Here is a 13,461-nt window from a genome sequence, read left to right as displayed (position 1 = left end):
CTGCCCCATATCGCCGTCCTTACAGCATTTAATGTATTTTTTGCAATTTTTTTTGTCATGTTTTCAGATATTGGACAACAGCCCATTCTGCAAATCTTAGAGGGTTCCACCTGCAGATGACTTTATCAGCTTGTACATGTGTACATGCCCCCCTGAGACTTGACACACTGATTTATCTTACTGGCTTCCTCCTGTGCATTTTAGCCATGTAATTATATCAGCGGCAGAGCTGCTTCTTCTCTGGATTACATCACCGCTCTCTGCAGTGAATAAGATTCCAGAGAAAGTAACTTTGTTGCAATCCGCAGAAAATAAACAACTTTACCTGATGATGTAACCGCATGGCTGACACAGAAACAGCTAATTACTTATAAAGTTGCAAGAGGATATTAAATCCCATATAGTAAAATAAACTGAAGGTGAAAAATCCCTTTAACTTTTAAATGCAAACAAAATGCAGCAGACACTGCGCCGGTCACTAATCCTCTATCTGTGTATGTTGCTGCGGTATCAATGTTAAATAAAATAAGAGCAGATGATTATGACTATAAGTCGCTGCTGGATGGTTGCTGAAGACTCAGCAAACACTAATGCACCGCACACTCCATATATCACATCAGTGAGAATTGCTGCATTAACTATTACCAGCATTAATTACAACTTTGGCAGATAGCGCCAGGACTGACGGCTGTAATAGTAATGGTCCCAGCGAGACCAAGTAATGGAAGTTTAAAGTGTTATATTGTTCTTTTTCCGGTAAAAGTGACTAATCCACTGATGGAGTAAAGAGCAGAAGCACAGACCATGTAATATACATCACTTAATGTCTGTCTTCTGTCTTATTACAGTGGGGTCTGTTTATTAAGCTGTGTCAGCCATTAAAATGGAGAAAACAGCGATGAGGGGCTTATTCTGTGCACGTGTGACAGAGGATTCCAGTAGTGTCAGGGATGGAGGGTGCAGGTGGGTTCTCCCGCGAGGGCCTCGGAGCGGGGCCCATACTGGACTTGCTCCCATCTCGCCTCCAGGTCCATAGCAGCTGCATCCACATTAGTTCTGTCACTGATTGCTGTATAGTCCACGTAAGTGTCTGGCTATCCGTGGCAAGAACAGGACTTCAAAGGGGATATCCCAAATGTGAGAGGAAGGGCAGAAAGGGCACAATCACAAGAGTCACGGGTCACATGATGAACAGGATGCAAACAGGCGTCACATGCTCTGAAACTATCAATCTATATATGTATGTATATGTGTGTACAGTATATTACATTCTAGCGATGCATTATTTGTGCACTTTTGGCACAGAAAGCTGCCAGAAGGTGTAATACCCCCATAGAAGAATAACATTAATAACGTCAGTTCCTTTAGTTTATCTCGTACACCTGCTGACGTTATCTCATCGTCATAAGAATAGAAGATTTCTGCCCCAACAATCATCAGACCTGGGGGTGACCTGTCCGTTTCTCACACTGGGAATGACACATTCTTACTGGAGTCCTCGGACCACAGGATTGGAGTCTGTGATGTGACGCTGATGTGGGTGCTTCCTGTACAAGGTCGGGTATACATGGAACAGGCTATATTTGCAAAATCTAAACACAAAGGGGAACTTCACAATTTTGGAAGTGAAAGCCGGGTAATATATATAATATACATGTACCACTCATTCCCCTGAGTTACAGTGTTTAATGTACAGTCAGAGGAGGAATTAAATACTGACTTTTCTCACTTGGGTACTAAGCGTCGCCTGCACCCAAATCTTATTCTGGGGGTAATAGTGACGTAGAATACAGGTACTAGGGGCTCCCCCTTCCCTATATGGCTCCATAGATTATAACAGATGACACTGACAGAATGTACAGTGAAATAACTTTATAAGAATATTGTGACAGTATCTATAATTTATAGAAGAGTAAAGTGAAAATTGATTATATAAGCATAATAGATTAAAACTCAGGATAACTTTTTCTAGTTTACAAACAACATAGAGACATTGTGTATCAAACTGGTGATTAAACCGTTATCTATTCTCTCATACACGTAATTGAACATATTTAGTAATACACACTTTAAAATACAAGTTCTTTTGCTTTACAAAGTTATTTTACTTTGCTCTAAGCATATACTTTTATTATACCTCTCAACATTCGGGTACACAGCGTTGGGGCAGGGGGCGCGGCCATGATGTGGGAGTGGTAATGCCAAGACGGGGGCGTGCCTAGCGCCCCATAGTGGGCGCAAAATATCCACTTCCTACAAGTGTATATACGTGTTTCTGCAGGTCTGCATGAGCCGCATTTGTGTCAACACGCCTGTACTCATCCAGCGTTAGACCGTCCATTCCGTTAGACTTTTGGAGCATGTGCCAAGCGATTTCAGATACACTACGCCAACCAGGATACGTCCCACACTGAATCCGCTCCAGCACCCTACAAAGTTACATGAAACAAACTGTACAATATCAGAGTAACAAATGCAAAAGGTAAATAAAAGAGTTCACTGTCCTAAAGAGCTTGCAATCTAAATGACTGATTAAAGGCATACTACAAAGGTGAGTGCCAAATTGTTGCACCCAGTGGGCATTATCATCTTATTGATGTAGGGATCGGTAAGAGACGTTGGAGGTGGAAACAATTAGCAGGATGGGGGGCTTTCATAGGGTTAATTAGTTGGTGTTTGTCATGATCCAGCACTCGCCTGAGCCTGCATGACATGTGTATGACAAAGGGTTAATCAAAAACAACCATCTGGTCTGCCTAAAAATTATTAGAACTCTCCCTGTCTATCCTACACACTGGCTTTGTCTTATCAATTATGCCACCACCAAGGTTTTTTGTGAAGAGCTGACACTCTTACTCAGGAAGCCTTCACTTCTCCCTTTATACTAATCTATCACAATTTACCTTCATGAATCAGATGATCTCCCCTGACCCAGAGTTATCATAAACCAAATGATCTCCTCTGTTTCAACTATGCAGCGTAATACCAAACTGTAAGAGTGCAGAGACCTGAACTTATTTAGTGTCATTTTATTTGGAAAATAAATCCACAATTCTTACGATAAAATCAATTAACAAAATGACATACATTGTAGTTTTTTGTAAAATAAAACTGAATAAAACAGAAAATGGTAAACTTATGAATGATCCATTTCTGTCTTGCTGCGAGGGCATGAAACAAAGGGACACTTCTCAATATGAAATTGACTCCCAAAAAGTGAATAAATTTGTTAGTTACAGGATGTTTTAAACATGGTACAGGTACCCATAGCCCCCCTTCTACTGTGATGTCGGTACCAGAAAATGTAAATGCAAATTAGTTATTTATGACCTCTGGTTAAACCCCTTTCAGGTCAGGTTTTATTTACACTGGCATAACTTCTTACCAGATTGTCCTACAAGGATGATATTGCCTCCACAGAACAGGTCATAGGTTCTTCTTCATTTGCGTACCAAACATGACTCCTGTGATATTTGAGAAAATATTATTTGACATTTTCCTGTGTCCTTATTTCTCTTTACTCACACTTATCCCAGTTGCTCAGCCCTCCCTGCACCCGTTGAGTTGCCACCTGCTGTTATTGAGGTAATTTTAAAGACCTGTGCCATAAGTTGGTACCAAGCACCCGTCTGTAACTAACTGTCTGGAGCTCTTCATCCATAAATACCTCATGGGGAGAACAGAAGAGTTTAGCACAATCAATAAGATACAGTAATTCAGCCTTCCCTCTTTTAGGTTTTAACCCATGGCTGGACACAGAGTTCACAAAGCTAATACTAGGATTTAATTCACAAACACATATTGGCAGTTTTATATGCATATGACAGTGTTGTCCCCCAGCACTATGCTGCAATGTCTCTCCAGACCTGTTCCTACAGTTTCAGTATTTACACTTTATTATAGCACTTCAGAGATAACATTTAAATAATATTTCTGCTTCCTTAGTACTTTATTACTCTCTCTTCTTGTGTTTGAATCTCTGCTGGTGCTGCTGTCAGTGCGCAGTGTTGGAAGCTGATTACTGCTACAATACAGGATAATTAGCTGCAATTCCCTAAGAGCTTCATAATGGCTTCCAGACAAGATTGGAGTAAAAAGTTTTTCAGAGGTCTCAGGATGAGGACTGGGGCTCGGCTGTAGCTGGTCGGAAGCAGCTGGTGTCATTATATTTCTAGTAATCACGGAGCAGTAGAAGCCCAATACGTGTTACATGTAAACTAATGTCTCTTGCATTTTTTAACACAAGAAATTACTTCTAATTACTTCTAAATACACTAAACTTATCTCAGGGGCTGTCTGAGGGGCTTGGGATCCAAGTCTCGCCCCCCCAGGCTATAATTTGCCATCCAGCCCCTGCTTCATCGGATGATATAACTGCTACTGAATTTCAGTCCATAACAAACCAGGTTATGTTACTACATTAATTAAGCAAAAATATCTATAAAAATAAGCGCTCACCTCCACTTACCTGGTGATACAAACAGCCGGCCCATGGCTTGGGGCTTGGGAAGATACCCTGGCAAGAATCTAGTTATTTATTCTTTGAGATGTATCTGTGAATGTACTGAGCACTTAGGCAGAGATTCAACTCAGTGCGAGATGTCTCCGGAACGTCCAGAGACTCCTCGCACCAATGTTATGGCTGGAATCTCTGCTCACTTTATCTCGTACCCCATAAAGGTGCGCGGAAAAATAAGCAGAGATTCCTGCCGTAATCGCCAGCATTGTGCGCAGCGTGATGTCCGTGCGCCATATCACTGGCAATTGAGTTTATTTTTTTTAAAACGTAGAACTGGGGGCGCATGGACCAATAGCTTCCTACTGCTACATCGGCGCATGCAGCAAGGGGAGAGGTCTGCAGACACGCCCAACGTACGCTCATGTTGCTTAGCAGGGACCCAAGAAGGGGCTGCATCAGGACGCAGGAGTGCTTCAATGGCCACGCTCACACCCCTTCAGTTACCCCCCATCCTCTCTGTACAAGGTTTTTTCACAATCCTCCCCTTTGCCATTTGAATAATTAAAGTGCCAGTTACTTCTTACAGTAACGCCCCAACGTAACTTTATAATCGCCTCGGGTCTGTTCATTTGCAACATATGAAGAATGCAGCAGGGGGGCAGCCAATGACAGGACCTCTGTAGCTCCACATTTCTGGGCCCGAGACATCAAGGCACGTACAACGTGCAACTGTAAGAATGTATTTTATGTTCAGAAGACATTAATCCTAATTCTAATCCTCTATCATCCTAATGGGGGAAAAAATAAATAAAACTAAAACATTTTTTTTTCTATACTGATTTGTTATTATTGTGTATATTATTAAGTGGTGACGATGAGGCGGTTTAGAACACGTTGCTCTTGGAATGTGTGCCGTGATGAGTTGTGTCCTCTGTGTGTAGCTGTCCGGTTCTCCTGCGCTTAGTGCTGTACTTGTTCCATGCTTGTAGATGGTGCTGTCCAGAGGGGATTATGGAACTACAGTGGAATTCCTGGGGGGAGAAAACTCACCAAAGTGCCACACATGGGGCAGTACTGAAAGAGGGCAGATGTGTGACAGTGACCAACCCCTCCAACATATATCAAAGCTGTTCTATTGCGGAGTTAAATACTACAATTAAATTAAATGATATCTTTTATATTTAACTAAATCTACCAGCATGCTCTGTGATCTCGGCTCAGGATGGTGGAGCTCCTCTATCTTGCATCATTCTAGAGCTGGTTTGTGTGTAGAAATACTCTATACAAATTGTGGATTGGTGGTTTCCTATATAAGACTGGTAACATCACAGCAAGTGTAACTGACGTGACCCCTTAATGTATTATTACTGATTCCATTAGTGGGTTACATTTACCCCACGGTTGGGGCCATTCAATTAAGTGCCAGTTTGACGTTTTCTTATGTGAGTGATTTTCCTACATAAATGGGAACATTTTTCACGTCACACAATATTTTCTCTATTTTTTGTTATGTTAATCTGCACGTTCATGAGTGAAAAGTGTTACACACACGACCATATTTTTTTTTGCAATAGAAAAGTATTAGCATCCATGAAAAATTCAATTATAATAACTGGTGAAATGAGTAGGTGCTAAATAATCTCAGCAAAGCGTCACATCAGACTGGTGGAACGTTTGAGACCACATCAATATTTATCAGGAAAGTTCAGAATATATTACAGGACATCAGTTTTTTAGATGAAATAAATCAGATAAATACAATAGTTTATAAAACATAATTATACCAAGTGAGATGTGTAAGTGGCACTACGGGCAGCGTGTGATGTACAGGTGGTACCCGGAGTTTGATCTATGCCCCAGTAGGACAATGCAGCCCTGATTTTAGTCATAAACGTGATATCCGCAGGGACATCTATAGACTAGGAGCATACCACGGAAACATGGGTCAGGTTGGTGCAGTAGAGGCACTAGACAATAATACCCCCATTACCTATACGGTTTATGTTTTACAAAGTCTACCAGCTATGGCAGATGGTTGTATGATCTTGCAGAGAGCAGCATGACAGGAATACACGGGGTCCAGCTGCCCAAATATATACAATTATTTATTTACGTGAAGTTCTGCACCACAGGCTCTGTGGGTCACTTGGCCCCTGATTGGAATAACACTAAATATTTGTACGTAAGACATCTGTGTCACACATTCAGTTGTAGGAAATGTCACAATCCGTGAAAGCCTGAGAAGTGTCATTGTATTGTACAATGATCAATTATTTAATGTACCCTAAGTCTGGCACTGTTGTTGTCTACACATAAAGAAATATTGAATTACATCCAGTATGTAAAATATATACAATGACAGAAGTGGTACTGTGCATTTATCCATGAATACAGAGAACAGATACTGAGAATTACATCTAACATACAGGACAGGAGACATTGTACTGTGCAGTTATCCATGAATACAGAGAACAGATACTGAGAATTACATGTAATTGTTGAATGAGTAACAGAATCCCAATATCTCAGTGTTGTCACCCTGAAGTGTTTGTCTGTGTGAAGTGCAGGTGATTGGCCCTTTAGCCAGGTAGGGGTCTGTTCTTAATATCGGGGCTCCCCCATTATTTTGAGTCACTAATAATACGGTAACTGCAGAACTGAGGGGGATGATGGTGGATTCAATCAGTTACCATCTGATATAATAGAATAACACTTAGGAGAGAATGTAATATAAATGGTTACTTTGTATCAGCTTGTAGCACAGGATGTAGCAGGACACAGCTGATGCTGTATGAAGCAGATCACACATAGATGTGTCCAGCACAGATTTGGGAGGGTGTAGGATTCCTCTGTGCAGCACCGTCAGTACATCTTCTGCTGTGGGAGGACTGTACCATCTCCTGTCAGGGAGCAGGGAAGAAGTATATAACAAGGTGGTACTTGCCTTCAGTACAGTACTGCATGCAGCATGAGAGAAGGAAGTGGCAGCCAGTCTCAGCTGATAGGATGGCAAGAGCCAAGATGAGGAATTCTCCATCAGAGATCAGCACAGGTTCCAAAATCGTCCCACCAATTACAAGAGAAGATCTGAATGGGGTCAGCCCGCTGCTACCAGCCCGGATGATGGGCTCCCTGACAAGTGATGCTGGGCAAAGGTACATATATATGTATATATAGCAGTGGTGCATGGCGTGGGCATGTGTAATGTGGGGTGAACGGATCATCCATACTGCAGCACAGATAATTACATGGATCTCAGGCTAATGATGCTATAAATTAGTGGTTATCAGGGAAACAAATGTATTTACACACACACAAAATTAACCCAGTGCAGTTCAATTATACAGCATAATACTGATATTCACGTATTATAGGGCTGCAGTATCATTGCTAGTGGTGACTCTATGCCTCCGGTCACATGGTGCAATATCCACAGATCCCCAGGTAAGTTTGTATCATTTATCTGCATAGTACTCAATTAATCACTATGTATCAGTATAACGGGCTATAAAGTGTTAATTCTCCGACAGTCGTAGACCAACTTCTAGCACCCCCCTCCTCCGCACTGACAGGTGGAAGCAGATTGTATTAGGAAGGTCTTGTTGCTATTGTCAATGTCTGTCCACAAATGCAAAACCTTTCAAGGTACAAGGTATTTCTGATCTTCATTTGCATTTAGAATAGCTGATATTAACTGTTTAAGATCCGGCCACAGAACACCTGCAGGCCTAGGGCTGTCTGACCAAGTCATCGTCTTCCACATTGTAGCAAAAACTTGCCAGAAATGTGGAACATTGTTGCTGTTGGTACAAGTGGAAGCGGAGATTTGAGCCTTTAATGTGCTGTGGTTACCTGCAGGGAAGTCAGATAAATTCCTTCAAAGCCGCCAACAAGCTGAGATCAAAAGATCTTGTTGGACTGGATCCCCCGCTGATCACATTGTAATCTTACTGCAGCTGATAGTGTGGAGCCAATGATACATCATTATTGTTCTGTATTGATGAGAGCGGCTGGGATAGCTGTACAGTGAGTACTGTCCCAGCTTGTCATATTGTTAATGATCCCTATTTTTTTCTTACTGTAATGCAAACATTTTACTTATTACTAACTGCAGCTCATTAAGTTTTCTGATAATAACATAATTGGGGTTTTTTAATGAATTGTATTTTGAACCTGTTCTCTAGAGTGAGTGACCTGCACGATCTTACAGTGCAAGGGACCAGCCCGTGGCCTGAACTAATATTCATAGGAATCCGTGGCCTCACTGAGGCACCAGACACCTACGTGACCGAGTGCCACTCTGGTGTCACTAGTCATTTATTATTTAATAGGCTGTATTTAGAACCATTTTATGATAAGGGGGTTGATTTTTATCTGTGGTAATTTGCTCACTATTCACTGATCTCTGTGTTCATTAGCCTGACATGAGACATGCTCATATACACCCATAACATATATAAATAATTCATGTTGTGTGTCACTTAGAGCCTAATGGCAGCAAGTGTGTGTGTGTATGTATATATGTGTGTGTGTGTGTATATATATATAATACTCAGCTACCACATTGTGTATATGTACTCTGCTACCAGTTTGCCTGTTCCCTCTGTCATTATACAGTACAGTTAGCCACAGTTTCTAACTCCATTATTATTTAGAACATATTTAACAAAAGTCTACAGAGTTTGTAGCAACTAAGTAAAAGTTCTGCAAGTTACGAAATGAAGTCACAAAAATGACACCGATCCATTGGGGTCAAAGATTCTAATCACATTTATCCACAAAATGGCAAAACAACCCCCCCCCCCCCCCCACCTGTTATGAATCTCTCCTTGCATGGGCAAATAATGCTATCTGACCCCCAAAATGGCAAACCTTTTAAGTCTTGTGGATCAATCATCCTATAATGTCCTCTTTTAATTATAGCTGTAGATACCATCTCTTGTAAGGTATCCTATCCGTTTTTACATTCCAGTAGTGATTTTTTTCATCATCGTTCCTGTAAGAAGTTCCACAGCATCACCGCCCTTACAGTAAAGAATCTTTCCTATGCTGATGGTGAAATCTTCTTTCTTTCATTTGCAATTGATTGTTATCCTCCTCCGTATGGTCCATGGTCAAAAAGTGTGTTTGATAAATGTTACGCCTGTTAATTAGGTGACCTCTGAGGCACAAAGTAGACAAACCTATTTTTTCTAAACTATTTTTATAATGTAACCTTTCCATTCCCTTTATTATTTAGTTACCATTTATAGTTATCTGTGTGCTTCTTTCAGTGAGGGGCCCAAAGCTGTACCCCGTATTCTATGGTCTAACTAGTGACTTATATAACAGTAACACTACTTTGCCTCATAAGCATTTATCACCTTTCTATGCGTAATAGGATTGTATTCACCTGTACAGCTGCTGCCTGACACTGTGCTGCATTCAGCTCTCTGTCTGCTAATATTTCAAGCCTTTTTCTATATGTATTATCACAGAGTAACCCTAAATGTATCTATATTACATGTTATCTCCCTTATTGCTGCCTGGTTTGTGTTACTATGTTGCTCTGTGTTGGTAACTTAGGTTCAAAGCACATGGGTGGGTAAAGTTACCCTTTACTATGACTGGGAGGGGTAAACTAGTAAAAACATGATTATATGACCCAGATTCTTATATGCAAATTATTATACTCCAATATTCATACCAAGGCACAATGTTCGCAAAATAGACCAATGTTTCTCCTAACCCAGTGTTGGCTAACCTGTGACACTCCAGGTGTTGTAAAACTACAAGTCCCAGCATACCCTTCCAGCAATAAACTGCAACATATTGGCAAAGCATGCTGGGACTTGTAGTTTCACAACACCTGGAGTGTCACAGGTTAGCCAACACTGTCCTAACCGGTCTGGACTGAATAGAGCGTCAGCATTGAATAGACCCAGGCTGTCCGGGGGGCTTCCTGAATCTATATTACTATACTTACTAAACAGGGCAACATTATGTGCCAAATTTCACCAAATCCATAATTACATGTTATTTGACCTCACCCCTGTCAGGCTAATGAAGTTCGGTAGAGGACCCAGAACAAATTGCCCCAAGTATGGAATAAGGAACTTTTTTGTGGTTTTACCCTGTAGTATAGAGCTTCAGGGGCGCACGCAGGATTTTTAAGGGGGGGTTTCCCCACCACCCCAAAAAAAAAGCGAGAGAGCTGCTGCGCATGCGCCTGCTCTGTTTCGGCAGCACTGTACTATACAGCAGCCACGGCGCTGTCAAAGAAGCGTCCGCCACGCCGTGGCTGCTATATAGTACAGCGCCGCTATGTAGGGGCACTTCTTTAGCAGAGGGGGGGGGGTTTTCTGGTGACCCAGAAACCCCCCTGCGTGCGCCTCTGAGCTTTTGGGTTGCAGACAAAGGACTGAGGTCTCTGTATATCTCCAGATCCCCGGAGTAGCTGTGCTCAGGTTGACACTGAATAGACTTCTGGATGAAACATGCAGGAGGTAATATGTGATCATTTCGTGACTTTGGATGAGGTCTTTGTATCTAGGACAGGGATAGCGCCTGTGACTTCCAGGGCTGGGTAGGTTTGGTCAATGAAACGGTTGCCACAGACGTTTTATATACACCAACCGAAATTGAGAGCTGGAATCAAATGGACGAAGTCCCGATATGTGTTACTTAGTACCAATGTCCTTGTTTTTGATTATTTTATCAAGTATGTCAGAATGTCTCCTTGCGTAGTTAGTATGGATGTGATGTATTGATTGTCCATGTACGTTACGTGACCTTTATGCTCTGTTCTTTTGTTTTTGTTGTGCTTTTTGTACTAGTATGTCATACGTGGCTGGTACATGTATTAAGTGACTTTTAACTCCAATAGATGTAGATTTGTCACTCTTTCTGTTTGCTGTGTATGTACAGGTTTATGTGCAGTAAAATAGGCACAATTGCACATTGAATAGTTGTGTAAAACCATCGCATGGTATATCCACCAAACAATAAAACAAAGTGTAATAATAATCATAGCAAAACTGACTCATTTTGAAGTGTAGACGAGCGCTAACATTTTGAAAACAATTTTTAATATGGCTGTTTACCAGCGCACCAACAGTTGTTGTTTTTTGTAATTATGAAGTTAAATTCTGGCAATTAATATATAAATAAATACACTTCTACACTGAATAGTGCATTTACACAGACACCTACATTCCTTAGTAACCTCAGTAATCATGGCAGGGCTTTTACAATCAATAATTTGTGTTAATAGTTTCCGGCTGCTTCAAACCATCTTCTGTGAGCACTTAGTGCAGTTTTCTTAGAGTAAAATCCGTTGTTTTCATATAATGGTGAAAAGTGACCACAAGATCACAGCATCAGCAGCCAGAGTACCAATAGTACCCCTGTGTGACCTCCTCAGACGTTAAGGGGCTGTCACACTGCGCTCATTCATCTTATGTAGATATAGAGGCACGAGGTGCTATCTGTGTGGTTTGTATGTTCCCCGTGTTCATGTGAGTAATGATGTGTGTTGTGTGCTGTGGTAGGGAAACTAGAGGACAGATTAGTTTAGCTGCGAGACGCCATTAGACATGGCGCACAGTGCCAGCTGAATCACTACATAAATCTCTATGGGATGCCAAGGAAAATGAGGAGATTTTAGTAAACTCTGATGTGATTATGATGATGATGATTATTATTATTATTGTTTATTTGTAAGGCACCACAAGGTATCCGCAGTGCCGTACATGGTACAAACAGTAGACTATACGGGGTAAAACAGTACAGAACAATAAACACAAAGTACCAGTACTTCAGAAACTTCGGCTAGTCATATGCAGTAAAGACGGAGCGGAAGAACAGGTATGGAGACAGGAGGGAAGATGGGCCCTGCTCATACGAGCTTACATCCTAAGGGAGGGTAAACAAATCAGGCACAGAAGGGAGCCAGTGAAGCAACAGGGGAGAGAAAAAGGAGCCAGGGGAGAACCAGAAGAGGTGAGAGATTAAGTGGATGGTTGGTAGGTCTTAAGGAACAGGTGAGTTTTAAGAGCCCGCTTGAAGGAGCACAGATTGGGTGAGAGACGAATGGAGCGAGGGAGGTCGTTCCAGTGAAGGGGGGCAGCACGGGAGAAGTCTTGGATTCTAGAGTGGGAAGAGGTGATCATTGGCTGAGCGCAGGGAGCGGGCGGGAGTGTGAATGGAGAGGAGGTTAGAGATGTAGGGGGCAGTAGACTGAGAGAGAGCCTTGTACGTGGTGGTGAGGAGTTTGAAAAGGATTCTGTAGGGGAAGGGGAGCCAGTGTAAGGAAAGACAGAGAGGGGAGGCAGAGGAGGAGTGGTGTGAGAGGAAGATGAGTCTCGCTGCCGCATTGAGTATAGAGCGAAGGGGGGAGAGGTGGGAGCAGGGGAGGCCAGTAAGGAGGAGGTTGCAGTAGTCGAGACGGGAGATGATGAGAGCATGGATGACAGTTTTGGTGGCATCTTGAGAGAGAAAGGGACGGATGCGGGCAATGTTACGGAGTTGGAAGTGACAGGCTTGGGCAAGGGATTGAATGTGGGGGGTAAAAGAGAGAGAGGAGTCAAGAGTGACTCCTAAGCAGCGGAGTTGGGTGACAGAGGAGATATTGGAGTTGTTAACAACGATAGAGAGGTCATGGTGGGAAGGGAGTCTGGGTGGGGGAAAGACAATGAGTTTGGTTTTGGAGATGTTAATTTTAAGAAAGCATAAGGACATCTTGAGGACAAGCGTGATGTCTCTGCGGACTGTTCTGGAGACACATTGTGTCACCTCTGCCCCCCGGCACCGGAATATAATGCTTTGCTTATACAGGGATGGAATAAGTGTCAGGGCAATTATAAATAAGAAATGAATAATAATAACTGTAATTAACAATGTTAATTTCAAGGTGGACTTAAGATAGAAAAGGATGCTATAATATTGTAACTCCATGTAGACACCATCCAGTCACATCCTGACCGTGAGGTATTTATATAATTCAGTGTTGACTGCAAACAAAA

General features: G+C 42.0%; 1 protein-coding gene across 7 annotated transcripts in view; it reads left to right on the top strand.

The window, feature by feature from the left end:
• Nucleotides 1–13,461, top strand: part of KCNT1 (potassium sodium-activated channel subfamily T member 1) — a 227,520-nt gene that overhangs the window by 90,544 nt on the left and 123,515 nt on the right. The window contains exon 1 of one of the 7 annotated variants that reach the window (XM_075185791.1): nt 7,297–7,614. The exons of 5 other annotated variants lie outside the window; for them this stretch is intronic. In XM_075185791.1, coding sequence (XP_075041892.1) covers nt 7,421–7,614 — 194 coding nt within the window. In that variant the 5' untranslated portion in view covers nt 7,297–7,420. Of the gene's footprint in view, nt 1–7,296; nt 7,615–13,461 lie in introns of those variants that run through there. One more of the 7 variants, XM_075185793.1, reaches the window with a different exon arrangement.

Source organism: Mixophyes fleayi, chromosome 9, assembly GCF_038048845.1.
Source record: "Mixophyes fleayi isolate aMixFle1 chromosome 9, aMixFle1.hap1, whole genome shotgun sequence".
NCBI lineage: Eukaryota > Metazoa > Chordata > Amphibia > Anura > Limnodynastidae > Mixophyes > Mixophyes fleayi.
This window is presented reverse-complemented; position numbering and strand designations above follow the sequence as displayed.